Genomic DNA, 20,537 nt, shown 5'->3' with positions numbered 1-20,537 from the left:
AGACTAGGTCAGGTCCTCTGTGACCGGCTGCACTCTTTCTTATTTTGATAGTCACAGCTGTAGCTTTATGTTTTATCACGTGTGATGGTTGAGTTATCATCCATTTGCCACACCGGCTGGGAAGACCCTGAGAGTGGGGACTGGGTATGTGTGACTGTGGCCTTCACAGAGTAATCTCTGGGGCCTCAGCCAAAGGCCGGCTGCTCCGTGCCTATTTCAAGGGATTCCCAAGATGGATGGAGTGATTTCGACTCCACATGAATCTTGCCTCCCTTTCAGACTTCAGAATTCCATGCCCTTTGTATACCGCGGATCACTGCAGGAATTTTCAAGGAAATATAGAAATGTCTACTACAGAAAATAAAGTCGTAGTACACCATGACCCACTGCTTGGCCTGTTAATCCTTCATGAAGAATGCAGAGCTCATGTGCTGCTCTCGTTCCCAGCCCCCACTCCCTGCATCAGGAAACATGCGGTATTCATGGGTATATCACATGTATGGGGTGGGCAGGCAAGGCAGGCAGGGGCTTGATCTGACAAATACTACTGCTGCCTTTTAACCATTTATGCAGATTTGGGGGCCAGGGGTTGGGAGGTGCTGTTTGCTTTCCACAGTTTTAAAAAATCCAGTTAGGTCCCAACAGTTAAAAATCAGGGGCTTCTCTCTGTATTACAGGGGACACTGGTTCAATCTCTGGTCCAGGAAGATTCTACATGCCTTGGGGGCTGCAGCGTGCTTTCTGAGGCCTCTTTGGCTGCCCCTCGGCTTTTAGGGCTTTTAGGAGAGGAGGCAGGGCTTAGGCTAGCAGGGCTGGAGCACAAGGCCACATGTATATTGGGACCCAGGCTACCCATGGCTGTTTTGGACTGAAACAGGCGACATGAATCTACAGCAAAAACAACTGTAATTAGACCAAAGAAGGGACTAACAGTAACAAAGGCGAGTGAGCCTCTTGGGAAGGAGGATGCATGCGGAGAATTTCACCTTATTTTAAAATTCAACAGTTGGGGGCCATCTCTACTTACAAAACTGTTATTTAAAGGGAAATTAATTCCAAAACACAGCACTTCAGTGAACTCAAAAGAAAGACTTCCAGAGCTTGAAAATGGACACAGGCAGAATTTATCTGAGCCCCAGGAATGAGGTCCTGATGAGGGAATCCTCAGCATATACAAGCACCCGTGGGAGATAATTTTTAAGGCCAGGGGATCCTTCCCCAGGCCTCAAGTTAAATGAGATAAATCACATTGTAAAGTACTCATCATGGTTCCTGACATATGGCAAGCACTCAATAAATGTTAGCTGCCTTGTTATTATTGTTATCAATGCTATTATTACAGGTGCCTGTAATTTAAATGATCTCCTTATGAGATTCTGAGCTCTTTTCATTCCCTCTCCTGTTTTCTGCAAAGCTGGGCCTCCTTTCCCTGCTCCACACCCCTCCACCCCCAATTCTCGGAATAGGAATCATGTGATTTGAAAATTCATATTAAGTTTCCACTCTAGTAACCACTGTCATTTATACGGCCGAATCCAGAGGACTTTACAGTTTCCATAGCACTTTTCATATATTTGTTAGACAGCAGTGAGCAGGGGAAGGGAGGCCCAGGGAGGGGGCAAAACTGGACCAGGACTCGAGTGGTCCTGGGATATTTGGCGCGGGCCCCACTGTGTCCTCCCTGACCTACCCCTGCACTCAGCACTGCCATATCTCAACCTCCCCAGGGCCACCATGGTGGACCCAAGGGGTTACAGCACCCACGATGCAGCCCTGCCTCCACCAAACCCCCGGATACTCATTTTACTTCCTACTCTGAACCTGGGGCCCCCAAGGTGCTAACGATGCCCAGCCAGAAGACTGAGCTGTTTGCCCTCCACAGTTTTTCAAAATTCAAATTAGGTCCCAACAGTTAAAAAATCAGGGACTTCCCTGGTGATTAAGTCGTTAAGAATACACCTTGCAATGCAGGGGACTTGGGTTCAATCCCTGATCCGGGAAGATCCCACATGTCTCAGGGCAAGGAAGCCTGTGTACCACAACTGTTGAGCAGAGCGCATGCTCTGCAAAAAGAGAACCCACCGCAATGAGAAGCAACTAGGGAGTAGCCCCGCTCACTGGAACTAGAGAAAGCCCGCGTGCAGCAACGAAGACCTAGCACAGCCAAAAATAAAATACATTTTTTTTTTAATTGGGAGATACTTCCTGGAATTTGGGATTTTTAGGTGACATGGGACTCCGGGGCCAGCACTCCTGCAGGCTCATCTGGCTCCTGCAGGTACAAGGCCTTCGTTCCCAGGCCCCACCTTCCCACATGACCCCTGTACACATGCACGCACAGGCATGATGCATATGGTGTTGGCATGTCTGTGTATCAAAATCTGTGTCTGGCTTTGTGCTGCCATTGGCCTGGGTGTGTGTTTGTGTGTGTGGCAGTCACTTGATAAATATTTATTGGGCGCTGACTACCTGCCAGGCACGGAGCCAGGCTCCGGAAATTAGGCAGGCGCAGTCGCAGCCCCACTGTCTTCAGGGAAGACAGGCCTGAAACAGAGGCTCACAAGCACAGATCAGTACAGACAAAAATGCAGCCAGCAAGGAGAAGGAAGGGGCGCTGGCTGAGTCCCAGCGTCCAGGGAGGCTTGATGAGCTGAGTTCTGAAGGGAGAGAGAGGAACTGTTTTCTAGGCCAAGGGACTGGCCTGTGTAAATGTCAGAAGGTAGGAAGGAATGTGAGGCTGGGAGGCAGCCAGGATTGGGAGGGACAGGAGAACCAGGTCCAGCAGATGAGATGGCCCAGAGGGTGAACAGAGCGAGTTGCACAGAATCTTGAAGGCCATGGAGAAATCTGAGCCTTCTCTTAGGCTGCAGGAACCTGGGGTGTGCTGCTGCTCACAGATGGCCGCTAACTGTGGTCCATGTACTTAAGAACTATCACAGGCAAAATGCTCTCTGCACATGGAAATGGGACTGTGTTTGTCTGGGAATCTCCTAACCAGAGCCCCAGCTGGTGCAGGAATCGCCAGGGATTGGGGTGGGAGTGGGCACTGCACGATCATGCTGAGTACATTTATTTTATTTAACTAATTAGCATCTTTGCATGCCCCTCACGTGAAGCCCAGCAGCCTTGAATTCTAATCCTCTAAGTCAATTAGATTATTTTCTCCTTTGCGTTAGATGCTTCTTAAACCCCAAACAAAATCATCAGTGAGAGAGTTGCCATGAACGGGGTATATTAATGTACACAGAGGTCTCCACCTGGCCAGGCTTAACTGATGGGTGTTTGGGCAAGAAACGAGATGTTACACATGCGCATGCCATTGGCAAAGGATGAGGGTAAGGGGCCAGGGGCGGTGGGCCAGTAGCCGCCCGGAGCCAGAAATGATTTACATTTTCCTAGCTCAGAAAGGCCCCGAGGGTAGATAGCACAAACGATGCTTTGAAGGCCTTTCTTCTATCACCTGCCCATCTCCTGTCTGAGCCTTTGTGGGAGCCTCCCTCCCAGCCTCCCGGCCTCTGTTCTGCCACCTCCAGGGTCTGGCATGGCACCTCACGCCTCCCGGTGCCCACTCTTTACATTGTGACTTCTGCTTTGGGGGATCCTCTGTGTCTAAGTAGCCTTGGGGCCCCGAGCTCCCCAACAAGTCCTTGATGGGCTTGGGAAGGAGCAGCAGAAAAGAGTGAATCTGGATGTCACTCCCGCCAACACGCATCCACACCCCTGTGGGCACCTGCATCTCCTGGGCGTGTGTCCAGTTGACTCCCAGCCTCCTGCCAGGCTGACCGCGTGCCCCATGCACAAACCTAACCCAGTCCCATGGCCACACGCGTCACTAGGTCACGCCCCTCTCCTGAGCCTCTTCCAGACTCTGCTTGGGGTGCCCTTCTCTACAAAAACTGGCACTGCCTGAATCCCCTGGGTGCCCTACCTCATGGGGCTCCAGCACAGCCTGGAGACAAAAGCTCAATGCAGCTCAGCCAAGTCATGACCTCCAGCAAGGCTTTGACCCTCTAAGCCTCAGTTGCCCTATCTGTAAAATGGGCAAAATCTTGCCCTTCCCTCAAGAGATGGAGCAATGATAAAAATGAGTCAATGCATTAGAAGGCCAGGCCAGCCCTGAAACCCTTCGGCTGTAGTTCCTCTGTCCCGCCTCACGTCGGGAGCCAGATGACCCAAGTGACCGTGAGATGCTGCAGCCGTCATTTGTGATGGGCCGAAAAAAGCCGACTCAGTCTCATTAGTTCCTCGTTGGCTTCCCAAATAAAAAATGCTGCTGAGACAGGCACGAAGCATCAGGGATGCACAGAGCCTTGGCCCCGACAGGAGAGAATGCATCTTCTCTCCCCCTGTCATTTGTTTGTGCCTGTCATTCAATGAACTTGAAAAATCTCTGGCTTTTAAAAAACAGAGCTGGGCCAATTTTTCCCCCTTCTTTTTTTTCTCTTTTTCCTTCTCCTCCATCTTGCCAAAGCTCCCTGCTGAACTAGACCAATTTTTTTTTTTTAAATTACAGCTGTGTCCTCCATTAGAGCCCTTGTAAGAAGTCATTATCAAAACTCACACTTATTTTGGTGGCGTCCTTCCCTGCGTCTTCCTGCTGAGATGCTTTTAGCTGTTGGGAGCGGGAGGGTAGAAAAAGCAGAGACAAGGCGTTAGCATCACGGGATGGGGGTAGGGGCCACAGCTAAGATTCTCGAGACAGCAGGTGATGCTCCAGGGACCACGGGTCTGGAGGCGGGGCTGTGGGGGAGTCCTTCAGCTCTGCGTCCACTCAGGGATGGAGGTGAGTCAGAGCAAAGGAAGATAAAGGAGGTGTCTATAAAACTGACTGCACATGCGCTCTGCATTCTGATAGGGAGGGTACTTGGAGAAACACAGGGAGGGTAGGTGTGAACAGGCAAAAACGTAATTCGGGTTTGGTGTGTCTGTAGGATTGTTCTGCACACTCGCATCTCTCTCCATCTGTGGATGCGTCCTGTTTTCAGGTTTGTTTGCACAGATGCTGCCAGAGCCCTGCCCACATACTATTCCCTGCAAACTGACCTCAGAGGCCTCCAACTGCAAAGCCTGCAACTCTGCCTGAGAGCTTTCTCTGACCGCTGGAGTCCTCTAAGCCAGTGTGCTGGGAGTGGACACCTCCGGGAGCTAGATGATTTTAATATGTATTTGTGAATATGTTAGAAGCCATTTCATGAAACATACAAGAATGTGTGAGCATGCCTGTGTGTGCATATGAGGGTGTGTCAGGTATGTGTTCATATGTGAACAGGTGGGCAGATACATACGTATTTGCATAATACCTATATACACACAAGCGTAAGAATGAGAGTGTCTTAGTTTGCTCCCCCAGAAGCAGACCTTGAGGCAAAGATTCAAGTGCAAATGATTTATTTGGGAGGTGATGCCAGGAAACACCAGGAGGTGAGTGAGTGAGCAAGTGATACCAAAGAGCGAAGGAAGTTAAGATTGGGTATGTCCTCAAGCCAGTTACCACCGTGGGCAACTGGAACTTTCTCCCTCTGAGCACCTGGGGATGCTCTTCAGTTATCCCAACTGAAGGGCGAGGGAGCTGGGGCATTTACCCTCCAACTGCTGCCGCCCGTTGATGGAGCCCTTTTCCAGCTGCCTTCCCTGCCGGCAGGCTCTGTGGTCCAGAGAAAACCCACAGGCAGTGTTGCAGGGATTGGCAGTGGGGCTGGTGGTAGGTGATAGCGCTGGCCAGGCAGGTGGGCGTGGACACCAGTAGCATATGCCTCCATGGTGTGTGTGTGTGTGTGAGTGTGCACGTGTGCCGTGACTGGGCTGCCTCGTGTGTCTGCAGGTATGTGGAAGGGCACGCATACACATGTGTGTGTCTGTGTGACCGAACTGGGCAAAGACGGCCCTTTGTTTAGAGGGCCTGCAAGAATCCACCTGCAATGCGCGAGACCTGGGTTTGATCCCTGGGTTGGGAAGATCCCCTGGAGAAGGGAAAGGCTACCCACTGCAGTATTCTGGCCTGGAGAATTCCATGGACCCCATAGTGCATGGGGTCGCAAAGAGTCAGACACACTGAGCGACTTTCACTTTCACTACAAAGCACGTGCCCCCAGGGCTTGGAGAAGGTGAGTCAGGAGACCCGCCTTGCCCAGTAACCTGGAGCCAGCTTCCGTCCCTCTGGCCTCAGTTCCCCTACCTGTACCTGAAGGGCGGGACTCTGCTCCCTGTAGGGCCCTACCAGCTGCGCGCATCCCAAGTACACAGCCTCGCTCCGCTCCCTACTCCGACACCCCCACCAAGCTTCCTTTCCAGGAAGAAGGGAGGGAGACCGCTGGGGGCTGCAGAGGACGAGCACAGCTGGAGCGGTGCCCCTCAGAGACGGTGAGGGGCAGAGACATACCCCCTCCCCGGGAGTTGGGGGGGCCGGGATCCTCCCAACCCCACTCGGATAAGTCTCTCCCGGGCGGTACCTGGTTCGAGGCCCATGCCTGCTTGTCCGTCCAGTCCCTGTGGCTCCGCACGTACCACCACTGGATCTCCAGCGAGTAGGAGGGGGAGCCGCTGCCGCGGAATGAGCAGGCCATCTCCACGTCCTCGCCTGTCCGCGCCGTCATGTCGTGGGGCGTCTCTGTGAACAGGGCTGTGCGGAGACACCGGGGGAAGGGTAGCCAAGGGCTCAGGAAACCTCAGGGCCGGCGGCGGGGGCGGGGGTGGGGGAGGGGCAGGGGGCGGCGGGGAGGGGCAGGGGTGGGGCGGGGTGGTCTGGCTGCAGGTGGGGCGCTTGGACCAGCTCTGCGAGGCTGGGCGAGAGGGCTGGGCAGTGGCGGCAGGTGGCAAGACTTGGGGATGAAGGAGGAGGTCGGGGGGCCCCGAATGTCCCACAAGGGCCAGCCCTCCACCCCCGATACGGAGGGCACCAGATTCTCTGGAGAGGGTAGTGACGGATCCGAGGAGGGCTTGGTTGGAAGGTGTGAGCAAGGAGGCCGGAGGCCAGGGAGGAAGCTGCTGCTTTCGTCAATTCTTCCCAATTTCTCTGCCCGCCCGCCTCGGGGCGGTTCTTCGCAATCCCAGCGCACGGCATTCAGCACTGTCTTTGAGAAACCAGACCAGACCTGGGCCTCCACCTCAATCAAGGAACCCTTGCCGGGGTCCCCTCTGCGCAGGTTGGGGGGCAGGCCACTCCCACCTCCCCCTGGGCTCCATTCTGTCCTGTGAACAGGCCTCACGCTGGTCTCCGCTGTTCCCAGTGCCTGAAATGTGCTTCCCTCGGTGCCTCTTTGGCCAGGCAGGTCACTCAAAGCTCAGCCGAAACCTGGCCCCCTCAGAAAGGCCTTCCCTGACCCACTGGGTCGGTTCCCCTCAACAGCCTGGTCATGCACACTCGCTGACTGCGGGCACTGCCTGTCGCAGCTGCAGCACAGCAGGGGCCAGAGCTCCCTCACTACACATCTCCTGGCACCTGCGAGAGGCCCTGAACAGGTGGTACAGCCTCCATCCTGTCAAGGGCCCCAGGGGGCGGGGGGAGACCCAGGTGCCTCCCGTCACCCGCTCCCCCACCCCTAGCTGGGTCCAGCTCCCCACCAAAGACGGAGCAGCTGGACCCCCACCCACGGCCACACCCCCCCCAAGCCCCACGCTGGCAGGTAGATGGCAAAACCAGTCCCCGCTCGTTGCAGTCCAGCACTGCTCCCTCCATATGTTCTGTCTCTCCTCTTTCCAAACAAATACTGTCCTGAGACGCAACTAGAATTCTTTCCTCTTCTCAGGACGGATTCTCTCTCCCTGGAAAGACGCCTGGCAGCGGGCGGGTCGCCCAGGGAATGTTGCCTCCGTCGGTCCCCGCCACCCCATGTCTGTTTTGCTGCTGCCAGGCGACCCCACCCAGCGAGCAGCAAGCCCACCTTGCAGCCCCCGTGGTCCCTCCTGGCACTGCTCGCCAGAGCCTGACTGGAAGCGGGGGTCCTGCTCTGGGGTCACCTGTCGCCACCCCGCTCCCATGATCCCGAGCACTTTGGGAGGGTCAGGATTGGTAAAATCCTGCTGTTTCTGCTGTACACACAGGGCTTCCAAATGGAGCTTGACTCCAGCAATGAGCCTGTGGGCTAAGAGAACGTCTGTGACATCCTCGACCTCCAAGGCCATGGGTTCAGGCTGCCCATGTTCTCTGAGGTTTGCAAGGGACTGACTGCCGTTGCGTAACAAAGCCAGTTTAATAAGAACGATGTTGTTTGAGTTACTGAACACGTGTCAAGGGTGGTGTGTCAGCAACTGAGAGCTGGGACTGTCCTTGTTTCCAATGGGCAGGAAACACAATGGGCTCCTGGAGGAAGGTACCTGTCCTCCCACCTTTGACCTCCAAGTGCCCCGGCCCCCCAGAACTGTAGGGTCTCCCTTGCCTCCTTTGTTCTTTCTCTTATGCCCCCATTCTGTCTCCAGAACATCTCCTGAATCTAGCCCCTTCTCCCCGCTTTCACTGCCCCAGGCTGGGCCAGCCACCACAACCTCTCACCCATGACAGCGGGGGGCCACTGGCCTCCCTGCCGCCACCCACCCTCCTCATTAATTTATTTTCAACACAGCAGCCAGAGGAAATTTGGCAAAACACCAATCAGTCCCCCTCTGTCTCAAATCTCCCATGACACCATTGCCCTAAGCCTTTACAGTGGCTGACAAGGCCCTCCATGTTCAGGCCAGTCCCCTGTGGAGGAAAAGCTTCTAGTTTTCCCCTTGCTCATTCCATTCCTGACACAATGGCCTCCCTGCTGTTCCTTGGGTGTTCAGCTGAGATCCTGCCTCAGGACCTTTGCACTTGCTGTTCCCACTGCTTAGCACTCTCTTCACCCAGATTATCACCGGGCTCCTTCCTTCCCCTGCATCAGGGCTCTGCTGAAATGTCACCTCTTCAGTGAGGCCTGAGGGCTTCCCAGGTGGTGCTAGTGGTAAAGAACCTGCCTGCCAGTGCAGAAGACGTAAGAGATGAGGGTTCAATCCCTGGGTCAGGAAGATCCCCTGGAGAAGGAAATGGTAACCCACACCAGTATTCTTGCCTGGAGAATCCCATGGACAGTGGAGCCTGGAGGGCTACAGTCCATAGGGCCGCATGGAGTTGGACACGACTGAAGCGACTTAGCATAACATGCACGTGCAGCGAGGTCTACCCTGACCACTTCACTTAAAGCTGTGTCCCTGGGAATTTCCTGGTCCAGTGGTTAGGACTCAGTGCTTCCAGTGCCAGGGCCTGGGTTCGATCCCTGTTCAGGGAAATAATATTCAACAAGCTGTGCAGTCAAAACAATTAAAAATTTTTAAAAAAGAAGAGAAATTGCAAAACACAATTTGCATTGGAAAAGAAAACTGCATCTCTTGCCCCAACCCAGAGCTTTGAAACCCTCTTCCCTTCCAACATACTTTCAGTGCTGCCCACTAGAACTTCCTGCAATGAGGAAAATGGTCTGTATCTGAGCTAATACAGTGGCCACCAGCCACATGTGTGTCTGTTGAGCACCTGAGATATGACTAGTGTGAATAAGGAACTGAATTTTAAGTTTTACTTCATTTAAATTAATTTAACCTTAAATGTAAAGATTTCTGTGGTGGTCCGGGAGAATCAGCCTGCCAACACAGAGGACACGGGTTTCATCCTTGGTCAGGGAACTAAGATCTCACGTGCTGAGGGGCAACTAAGCTCATGAGCCGCAATCACTGAAGCCCACGTGCCCTAGAGCCCATGCTCTTGCGACAAGAGAAGCCACTGCAATGAGAAGCCTGTGCACCACAATCAGATAATAGACCCCGCTTGCTGCAACTAGAGAAAGTCCATGCGAAGCAACAAAGACCCAGCACAGCCAAAAATAAATAGTTAAAAAGCTTAAGTGCAGATGGCCACTTGTAGGGGGTTGTTGTCATCCAGTCACGAAGTCGTGTCCGACTCTTTGCAACCCTATGGACTGCAGCACGCCAGGCTTCCCCGTCTTTCACCATCTCCTGGAGTTTGCTCAAACTCATGTCCATTAAATTGTAGATAACAGCTACTGTATTGGACAGCACAGCTAATACACTTATTTTATGTATGTTTATGGTTTGCGTTTTCTTCCAGGAGGCAGGGGTGGTGCCTGTCTTGTCTACTGATACATCCCCATCTCCTAAAACAGTGCTTGGCACATAGTAGGTGCTCGCTAAATACTGATGCCGACTCGCCAACTCGGGCAGGACTGAAGGGGGCCGCCGAGAACCTGAGCCACCAGGAGGACTGGGAGGTGATCAGAGTGAGCCACTGGCCCCTGGCCCTGGGGACAGCCGGATTCTGCTTTGATCCACGCCCCTACCTGCCCAGCACCTCTGCAAATGGGGGAAGGAGGAGAGCGCTGAGGCCCCCAGTTGGATCTGAGGTAACTGGCAGTGTGACCTTCCTGGCCAAGAGATAGAGGGAGTGACACTGCTGTTGTAACCCCCTCCAGATGTCCCTGCCTGAGCCATGGGAATCGGAAAGTAACCACCATCTTCCCTCCTGCCAGTGGAGAAAGGGGATCCAGAGCTACTGTGCGGAGAGGGGCTTGCTCCCCCCACCAGGAGCACCCCCGCCGGATCACAGAGCTAGGAAGGGCAGAGCCAGCCCTGGAACCAGGGCTGTGTGACTCAGCCATGGCACTTCTCCTCCCAGGGCTGGGTGAGTCCGTCCCAAAGGAGGATGGGAAATGGCACGAGTGGGTCTCACGGGTGGAAGGAAGGGCAGCGATGGGTTTCCCCAAGGAAACCCCTTGGGTGGGATTTCCATCAGGGTGACCTGGGGAGGGGCTGGCCTCCATCTGCCTTCACTCAGCCTCCCCCTGCCCACAGCCCCCCCCCTCCCCCCAACTTACTGAAAACCCTGACCTTGGTCCACCAGCTCTTCTTATTGATGCAGAAGTCTGGCCCAGGGCTACTCAGCAGCCAGGGGTGGGCAAGGTCAGGCCCTCTCCCCCCAAGCACAACAGCCCCTCTCCCCAACGCGGATCCCAGTAATCGTCCTCTAGAGGGCGCTGTCCAACAGACACAGAATGCGAGCCCCGCACCAAGACACAGGAAATTTTCAATTACCTGTGCCATGTTTTTAAAGTAACCAAAAAAAAAATTTTTTTTTAAGAAATGAAATTAATTTTAATCATTTATTTTATTTGACCCAAGATATCAAAAAATTATTTCAACATGTATAAAATTATTCATGAGAAATTTTACATTCTTTTTTGTGCTAAGTCTTGGAAATCCAGCATGTATTTTACATGATTACAACACATCTCAATTTAGGCCAGGCACCTTCCCAGTGGTCAGTTGTCATGTACAGCAGGCATCCTGGCAGGTGGTGACTCTGCCAGCCTCAGCTCCCCACTACTCAGAGGAGGCAGCCCAGGCCCAGTATAGGGCAGTAACCCTTCCAAAGTCACACAGTGGAGCCTGGGTTTGAACCCAGGCCAGGCTTCTCAGATGATGTTAGTGGTTAAGGAACCTGCCTGCCAATGCAGGAGATGCAAGACATGGGTTCAGTTCCTGGGTCAGGAAGATTCCCTGGAGGAGGGCCTGGCAACCCACTCCAGTATTCTTGCCTGGAGAATCCCATGGATAGAGGAGCCTGGTGGGCTACAGTCCATGGGATTGCATGGAGTCGGACATGACTTAGCACACGTGCACACACGCACTGTCTGACTCCCAAGGCTGTGCTCTTTCCCACAGAACTCAAACTCTTTTGAGTGGTCAGACTCTTACAGCCCCAGTGGCCAACCTTGTTCTGGAAAGTCCTGAGGAAGCACCTTCTTATGGGGAGTCTGTTTTATTCTGAGTGTAAAGGCCTAGGCTGGTACCGAGGAGGCATTTCACCCAGACTGAGGCAATCAAGGGAGGCTTCCCAGAGGAGCTGCTGCTCCTCACCAGCCCCAGGTGGGCCAGGTAGTCCTGAGCTCTGGTTGAGAGGATGGAGGGAGAATCTGCTCTGAGAACTCCTGGGAGCCAGGAGAGTTGGCTGTAGCTGTGGCCACCAGCTCTCCCTCTCCACAGGGGGCTCTGGTCCCTCGCTCTCTTTCTCGCTGATCCCCTCAGACCCTGCCAGGAGGCACATGGTTGGGTGGGTTGAAGGAGGCCCCCTTAGGATCCCATTGGCTCCATCCTCCCTGATTAAGGGGGCAATGCATTCTCAGGACAAGTAGGGAGGCTGAGGCTCTAGGCGTTTGATGGCGTAACTGAGTCGCCATATTCCAGAAGCAGCAACATGAGGGTTTGTTTGGGCCCCACCCCAGAGAACCCCCTCCCTGAAGGGAGAAGCCACATGCAGGTGAGTGCCAGGACTTGGAGCCAGGGAGAAGGGACTGAGCCCATTTCTGCCATCAGCCTTGCTGCGTGACCTTGGGAAAATTCTCCCCCTCTCTGAGCCTCGGTTTGCTCCTCTATACAACAGGGTTAGTCCTCACAGTCTGAGACCCCCACCAGCTCAGACAAACCCAAGGGAGCCAGGCCCTGAGCACTGGGAAGCGGAGGGGTCCCTTCCACTTGGGGGAAGAGGAGGTGACCTGGCCCTTCAGCTGTGCCCTGAAGGAGGGGTGAATACCAATAAGCAGAGGTGGAGAAGGATAGTGTGCACCCAGGAGGGAGGAGGGGAAACCCACAGAGCTTTGTTTAAATAATAATAATAATAATAATCACCCCTTTTAAGGAGCATCTACCAGCATGATGCTGACATTGTCTCTAACAGTTTCTAATCCATTCACTCCCATTTGACAGATGAGGAAAGTGAGGCTCAGAAAGGTGACATTATTTGTCCAAGATATATACAGAGCTGGATTTTGAACTTAGGGTCTGACCAGCAGGCGTGACCAAGACCCTGGGAGTCTATCAGCTCCCATCAGAATTTGGTCTGAATTATCAGGTCAAGTTCAGCCACCAGATTCCACACTTCTGTGTCCCATTTGCACACCTCCAGAGACAGGGAGCTCAGCTCCTCCTGCCTCCACTGAAGGTGGGCGGCTCCAGTTGTCAAGAGGTTCTTGCTCCCTCTGCTAATTCTGTGATGAGGACTCAGCATCAGCACCAGAGACCAGAAGGTGATCCACCTTAATTTTGATGATGATGATGATGATCTCTGACAAATATAGAGTGCTTGTTAGTATTCCATATTTGTTAGAGATCATCGTCTCTAACAAGGCCCGCTGCCAAGCTCTTTACACACCTTTTCTCATGCTCCCATCAGGATGCTACAGGGGAGGTGCGATCATTATCATCCCCATTTTTCAGATGGGGAAACTGAGGCTCAGAAGGGTTAAGTGACTTGCCCAAGGCCCCAGAGTCAGTGGTTATGTATGAACCCAGCTCTAGAGGACTCAGGAGTGGCAGCCCATAACTTCTAGACCATGCTCCTATAACCCTCTTCCCAGTCCCCTCACCCCACCACCTCCTTCCCTCTAGCCTCTCAGACCCCTCCCCTACCTCAGCATCCTTGCTGAGTTTGGGACATTCAAATCCTCTTTCCTCTTTGACTTACTCCCACCCCTCCCTGTTCTGGTAACTCCTCCCAGCCAGGGAGCCTGGTATAATCATAGGTGTTTGAGAAGGATAGGATTGTCCTCTCCAGCCCCAGGGCCCTGAGCAGGGCTGGGCTCCCTGGGAAGACAATTAAAACCGCTGTCCACAAATTAGGATTCAGCAGGAGGAGAAAGGGGCTTGATTGAATGCAACATCTCCTTCCTTTCTGCTTTTAATTGGGGGAGCGATGTATTAATTAACCCCAGGCCTGGTTATCGGGCATCATCGGCAGGAAACAGCTTGTGGCTACAGCAGGAGTCACCGAGTTTGGCTTCTGGAAAAGGCAGGAGATGATTTGGAAGGTCTCATCCGCCCTTAAGGAGTGGGACTGTGACCTCCTTCCTAACCTTTCACTCCCTGGTTCAGTACAGACATCTATCACTTGGCCTCTGGCATGGATCTGAATCCTGTTTCCTTGAGTCCCTATCTGTTCAACCTGGACAAGCCCCTTTACCTCTCTGAGCTTCCATTTCTTTAGCTGAAAAAAGGGAAGAATGAGAGGATAAAGAGAGGGTTGCACAAGGCAACATACGCCTCATGCCTGGCACATAGTAGGTGCTTAAGAAAAAGCACTCCCTTCTCTCAGTTTCTAGCTCAAAATCCTACCATCTCCAGGAAGATGTTTAAAGATGCTTCCTTGTAGCTTCATCAGATTAGGCAGTGGAGGCAACATCTGTATTTCACTCACACCTGGACCATGACACCCCTCATCCATCAGTTCTGTACTCTCCTTCCAACATCCATCCCTGCCAAGCCAGGGGGATTCATGCAGGTCCCAAGGAGGCGTGTTGACCCAGGCAACCCTAGCCCAGTCCCCATGTCCCTCCATCTCTGAGCTCAGGTTCCTCATCCCAGACACTCTGGTCCAGCCCCAGGTCTCCCTCTGCACAACCCTCTCTGCCTTTCCAGTCTTCAGGTTTCTGGACTAAGGCTGCCTCTTCCAGGAAGCCTGCAGGGACTGGTCCCCAGCCCACCCATCAATCTTTGCTGGAGCTAGTACTCCCCCGGGGAGACTGGTGGCAGGGGCAGCTGCTTGTCAGGGGAACCAAGGCAGAGCTGGAGCTAAAGAGACACGAAGAGGGCAGAGCAGAGAGAACCAGTGCGGCCCCTGGGGTCCTGAGGTCATCTCTGTCCCAGATCCAATCTTCTGCAGGGAAAAATCGAGTCCTACTTGCTTAAAACCTCCAGTGATGAATGGATAAGCAGGATGTGGTCCCTCCATACAATGGAATATTATAGTCTTAAAAGAGGAGATTCTGACATCTGCTCCAACAAGGAAGAACCCTGAGGACAGTAGGCTAAGTGAAATAAGCCAGTCACAAGAAGACAAATACTGTATGATCCCACTTCCATGAAATTTCTAGAGTAGTCAGACTCATAGAAAGCAGAATGGTGGCTGTTGGAGCTGGGGGAGGTAGGCTGGGGCGTCACTGTTTAATGGCTATAGTTTCACTTTGGGATGATGAAACATTTACGTAAGTGGATAGTGGTGGTGGTCACAGTAATCTGAATATATTTGATGCCACTGAACTGTACACTTAGAAATAGTTGAAATGGTAAATTTTACATTATGACTATTTTACAATTGTTTTTAAAAAAGCCCTACCACCTCCTGTGGCTTCCCAGCTCTGCCACAATGGTTTTCATCAACAAAAATTTCCCTGCGCTTGTGTCTAGAAGACTCCCCTGCCCCCGTATCCATGGGGGCCTCTCACTTCTTTCGTCTTTGCTCAGATGTCACCTCTTGTATTGTCCCTGGCCTCTTCTCCCTCATATTTTTCCTTACTGCTTACTAATATATTATATTCTCACTTAGCGTCTCTCATGTACTGTCCCTCTTCTACCCAGGGTGTAAGCCCCTCAAAGGCAGGAGATTTTGGTCTGTTTTGTTGACTGCTGCACCCTGCCAGCTAGAACGATGCCAGACACATAGTAGGTGTTCAGTGAACACTCTGCTCTCACACAGAACATATGCAGCAGCTCCAGTGAAAGACCAAGAAAGGATCCCATCCTCCTTGCCCTGGAGGATGAGCAGGGAGCTCCCAAAGGTACTCATGCTTGGGATGCCCCATTGAGAAACTGCCAGCTCTCAGGGTCAAAGTCAGACTCCCAGGTTGAGCACCCAGAAGCCTCTAGCTCTGGCCCCTCCCAGAACCCAGTTCAGCCCCTCCTGCCTTTGGGCCATGTGTGCGTATCTCCCTCGGGGCCCAACCTTGCATGGTTCCTGGAATCCCTGCTCAAAACTGGCCCTCTGCCTGGAGACGCTCTTTCTCCTTGGGCTAGGCAGAAGCCCTCCTTGATGCTCCCGATGGTCTCTAAGTCCTCCATTTGCTGCCCCACTGGCCTGTGTTATATGGCAGGTATTAATCAGGGTGTCTGCGTCTCCCCCAGACTGGAAGCTTCCCCAGGGCAGGGCTCCGTATTGCCCAGGATAGAGGAGGCACGCAGGCGGCACTGCTGGGCATGTGCTGAATGAAGTGAGAAAGGAAGGTTAGACAAAAACTTAAGAGACTTAAGTTAGAAACTTGAAAGAAAAAAATGAGACGTAGACATCATCCATCCATTCATTCATCCCATCATTCACCCACCCAACATTTACTGGGCATCTACTATGTGCCAGATTAGTGTTTGGCGGGATAGCACCCACGAGCGCAGATGTATGGACACAGGCAACCAGGGAGGTCCTGAGTCAGGCCCCTCCAGACCCACCCTTCCTCCCACTGGCCCTCACGACCACCAATGCCCAAGCCCAGTCTGGCCCACTGGGTCCAGCCAAGGGGCTTCCCAGAAAATTGACAGGCAAGCTGGAGGCTCACCGTGATGATGCAGCAAGTTGTCATGTGAAATGTGACCAAGAGTGAACAGGCCAATAATGAAAGGCTGAAGCTCCAAGAAGGGCCCTCAGCTAGCCTGCCCTTGAGGCCCAAGGACCATCAACCTTGTGGAGTGACCTTCTGACTGGAGGCCCACTAGGAGCCAGAAAGTTTAGATGCATGTTCCCAATAATCCTCACAGCGACCTGCTGGGCAAGGGGTCACTGTCTCTTTATTACAAGTGGGGAAACTGAGGCTCAGATAACCTGGGGGCCATTGGGGACAGTCCCCTGCCCTGGTGTTGAAGGGAACCCCTCTATGTGGCAGACACTGTAAACAGGACCCCACTTCATCCTCCCAGAGAAAAAGGAAAGAAAGAAAGATAGCATTAAGTTGTGTCCGACTCTTGCGATCCCGCCTGTCAGGCTCTTCTGTCCATGGGATTCTCCAGGCAAGAATACTAGAGTGGGTTGCCATTTCTTTCTCCAGGGGAACTTCCTGACCCAGGAACTGAACCCAAGTCTCCCACATTGCAGGCAGATACTTTACTGACTGAGCTACTTGATGCTATTTATTATCAGCCCCCGTTCACACAGGGAGCTACCCAGGCTCCACACCTAAGGATGCAAAGTCAGATTTCAATCCCAAGGCTCACTGTGCAATTTCCCAACCCAAATCTGTGTCCTCTCTCACCCACTGTCCTCTTGCAGCTCTAGAAAGTGAGAGTCACTGGGGGCCATTTCCAGAAAGCCTGCTTGGTGACCAGCTCAGTAGAGCGCTGGGGCTGAAAGGGCGTGTGACATGGGGTCAGAAAAGCCCACAGCCTCCTGAACTCCCCACTGGGAGGCAGAACACGGAAAAGGACTGCAGAGGGAATGTTGTTTGGGAAGCTCCATCTCACACGAGACTCTCACGGAGCTCCTGAAATCAGGGGATATAAAATGTCCATAAGAGGAAAACCTAAAGAAGTGGATGAAAAAGCCTCCAGGGAATAAGAAGCCTGGCAGGGATGGGTGTGAGGTGTCTGCTCTGGGATGGGCCTGGGGTGGGGGGGCACCCAAGGGTTCCGTTTCATCCTGGTCAGCCCCCCACCTCGGGCGGGTGGCCTGCAGCAAGAGGGATCGAGGTCACAGAGGCTCTTTCATCTTGGAGTGGACAGGTGTCCTCTTCTCAAGAAGTGAAGAGGAGGGTACTTCGCTGGTAGTCCAGTGGCTAAGAGTTTATGCTCCTCCTTGCTCAGGGACTAGATCTCACAGGCATCAATGAAAAGATCCTTAATGCTGCAACTGAGACTTGCCGCAACCAAAGAAATTAACAATAATAATTAAAAGAAGTGACAAGGAGTGCATTTTGTACAAAAGTTTGAGGAACTGAATGTGCCTTCTTGGGATGATGCGGGCCTGGGCATGTGGTAGGGACTCAAGTCCTCCCTGCAGAAGAAATGAGAGATCAGCTTTCATGGATGCCTCCTCTGGGCCAGTCCCTATGCTGGGCTTCCCAAGATGCTCAGGCCAGGCCCTGATCCTCAAGGGGCACACATTCTGCAGGAGCTACAAACACACAGACCAGTAACTATTGTTGGGACTGGGTAACTAGAGCTGGGACTGAGCCTGGATCGGCATGTACGGTTGCTCAGGGTGTGCACCATTCACAGAGCCAGGGATCCTAGGGCCCTGCAGAGACGTGTGGCACACAAGGTGTGTGCAGAGGCTCTGGATGGAGGTGCACGTCCTTGGAGAGGAAAGGCTTCTGGGAGGGAAGCGGGGATAGGATTGGACTTGAACATTGATGGGATTTGCATAGCCAGGGTGCTCAGGGGCCAGAAAGGGCATAGGAAAGAGAGTTCTGCAAGTCCAACCTTTTGGGGTCCACTTTACCATTTCTGCAGGTTCCCTATACCACCTGCACTATTATTTACTTAATATTTATTTTCAAAGCAACTGTCTCTTTTTTACTTAAATAAATTCCACTTAAAAGGAGACTTTTATTACTGCCATAAACGGAAAATCAGCATCACTTGCCATAAAGAGAGGGTAACAGTAAAAATAAGCACTATGAAAACCAAACAGCGTTCGTAAATTCTAGCCAGAGAAGGTTGCCTGCTGAAGGCTACGAGCCTCTGTCCCCGTCTCCTCTCATTAACAGGGGAGACGGGTGAGAGATGGGTGTTAAATTCGGAGCGGCATAGGGAAGAGACTTCCTTCTTGATCAGAAGGGCTTGGGATGCAGGCCCAGCTGACGTGTGCCCATCAGTGGGCAGCCACCTCCACCACTGTCACCAGCTCTGGCTGTCTTGGCCACTGGCCCAGTCCCACGATTCATCTTTAGTTGGCACCTCCGAGACCTTGCTCGCTCTGGCCCATAGACCTGAAAGCTTTCCCACTCACCTATACAGCGCAGCATCTTGTCTGATTTGCCAGAACGTTCCCTGTGTCTTGCATGTGGGGAGGACTAACATCAATTTCAGGAACGAGGAGGACTGAATGCGTGCTCGTGGAATGAATGACCAAAGAAATGAATGGAGGGCTCCCTTCTGGCTGTACTGGGGCTTCGGAAGTGACTTTCTGAGGCATCAGTTTCCTTCCCACCCCTCCGCTGCCCCCACAAATGGGAACGTTACTTTTGTATTAAAATAAACATGAATATATTATGGCATGGAACACAGAACTCATGCATTTTGGATGAAACAGGAGACATCAAAGAAATGTTGCCCTTGGTGGGGAGCTGTTTACTCTCCAGCATGAGGCGAACCCCTTGTCAAGGACCTCCATCCCATCCAATCGGAGGCTGCCTTCATCTTTGTAGCCTCAGGCTCTTCAGACCATGCTCTGCGCACTGGAGGGCTGATGTGTTGGCAAAAGGGGCAGAGGACCCAGAGGAAAAAGAGGGACTGGGGGCAGGTGAAGTCCAGGATTTACAGATGTAGATGCCTTTTCATCCATACAACAGACCCCTTTTCATGAGTCCAAGCCCAGTGCAGGGCATGATCCATAATCCTCACAACAATCTTACGGTTTTTCACAGGTAAAATAATCTAACACTCGGGGACAGAGGACTGTGTATCACAAAGCACAGATCCAGTAAATGGTAGGGCGAGGACGTGAACCCAAGTTCCAGGAAACTCCAGAGCCTGTATTATTGCCACACCAGCCCCCCTCCCTAAGATATGGCTCCACTCTTTCTTGCTGTGTGACACTATGTAAGTAGCTTCACTTCTCTGGGCTTTGGTTCCCACGTGTGTCATTGGTTAAAGGCTTATTTTGAGGATTACATGAACTGTGCAGGTGAAAAGTCTGTTTTGGTGTTCTGGACACCGTAGGGCCTCATCCACTCACTGCTGACTTTTAGGGACACACTAGTACATTGACCTAAGTGGGGTCCCTGCCCAGCCCCAGCTGATTGCCCACCCAATAACAATTCAGACTGCTAACAATGTGCCTCGGTTTCCCCATCTGTAAAATGGGGATAATAATAACAACCACTTCAGAGGCTGATGTAAGGATTTTTTAAAATTAATTTTTCTTGTAGTTGCTGATGTGGTTAGTTTCTGCTATACAGCAAAAGGAATCAGCTGTTGTTTACATCTATGCCCTTGTTGTAAGGATTAAATCCATTAGCGTTTTTATAAAGTGAGTGTCTGACTCCAAGTATGTGCTTATAAAAATGTTTCCTTTTTATTTATTTATTTATTTAGCGGTAACTGAAGTGAAATTCACATAACATAAAATTAACCATTTTAAAGTGTACACGTCAAGGGCATTGAGTACAGTCACCAAGTTGTGAGACCACCATGTCTATTTAGTCCCACAGCATTTTCATCCTCCCACTGAGCAGTCACTCCCCTTCCCCCCAGGCCCTGGCAACCACCAATCTGCCTTCTGTCTCTATGGATTTGCCTATTCTGGGTATTTCACATAAATGGAATAATAGAATACGTGGTCTTTGGGGACATGCTTTTTTCACTCAGCATAATGTTTTTGAGGTTTGTCCATATTGTAGCATACTATCAGATTTCATTCCTTTTTATAGAGTTGTTTCTTTAATGAAATATCTCACAGAATCCATAGCACAACCTGGGACGCAGCCACTGTCCGATGAAGAAACTGAAGCACAGAGAGGGTGGGGACTTGCCCAGGTCACCTGCCAGGCAGCCCCCACACAGCAGGGCTGGCAGGCTGGGGGCAGGGTGCCTCCCAAGGC

At 52.2% G+C, this 20,537-nt stretch overlaps 1 protein-coding gene across 1 annotated transcript in view; it reads right to left on the bottom strand.

Annotated features, from left to right (window-relative positions):
* VSTM2L (V-set and transmembrane domain containing 2 like) overlaps positions 1-20,537 on the bottom strand; it is a 38,557-nt gene that overhangs the window by 6,295 nt on the left and 11,725 nt on the right. The window contains exons 2-3 of the mRNA XM_018057847.1: positions 6,450-6,619; positions 4,562-4,612 (exon numbers count right to left, since the gene is read on the bottom strand). Coding sequence (XP_017913336.1) covers positions 4,562-4,612; positions 6,450-6,619 — 221 coding nt within the window. The remainder of the gene's footprint in view (positions 1-4,561; positions 4,613-6,449; positions 6,620-20,537) is intronic.

This window comes from Capra hircus, chromosome 13 (assembly GCF_001704415.2).
Source record: "Capra hircus breed San Clemente chromosome 13, ASM170441v1, whole genome shotgun sequence".
Lineage (NCBI taxonomy): Eukaryota > Metazoa > Chordata > Mammalia > Artiodactyla > Bovidae > Capra > Capra hircus.
This window is presented reverse-complemented; position numbering and strand designations above follow the sequence as displayed.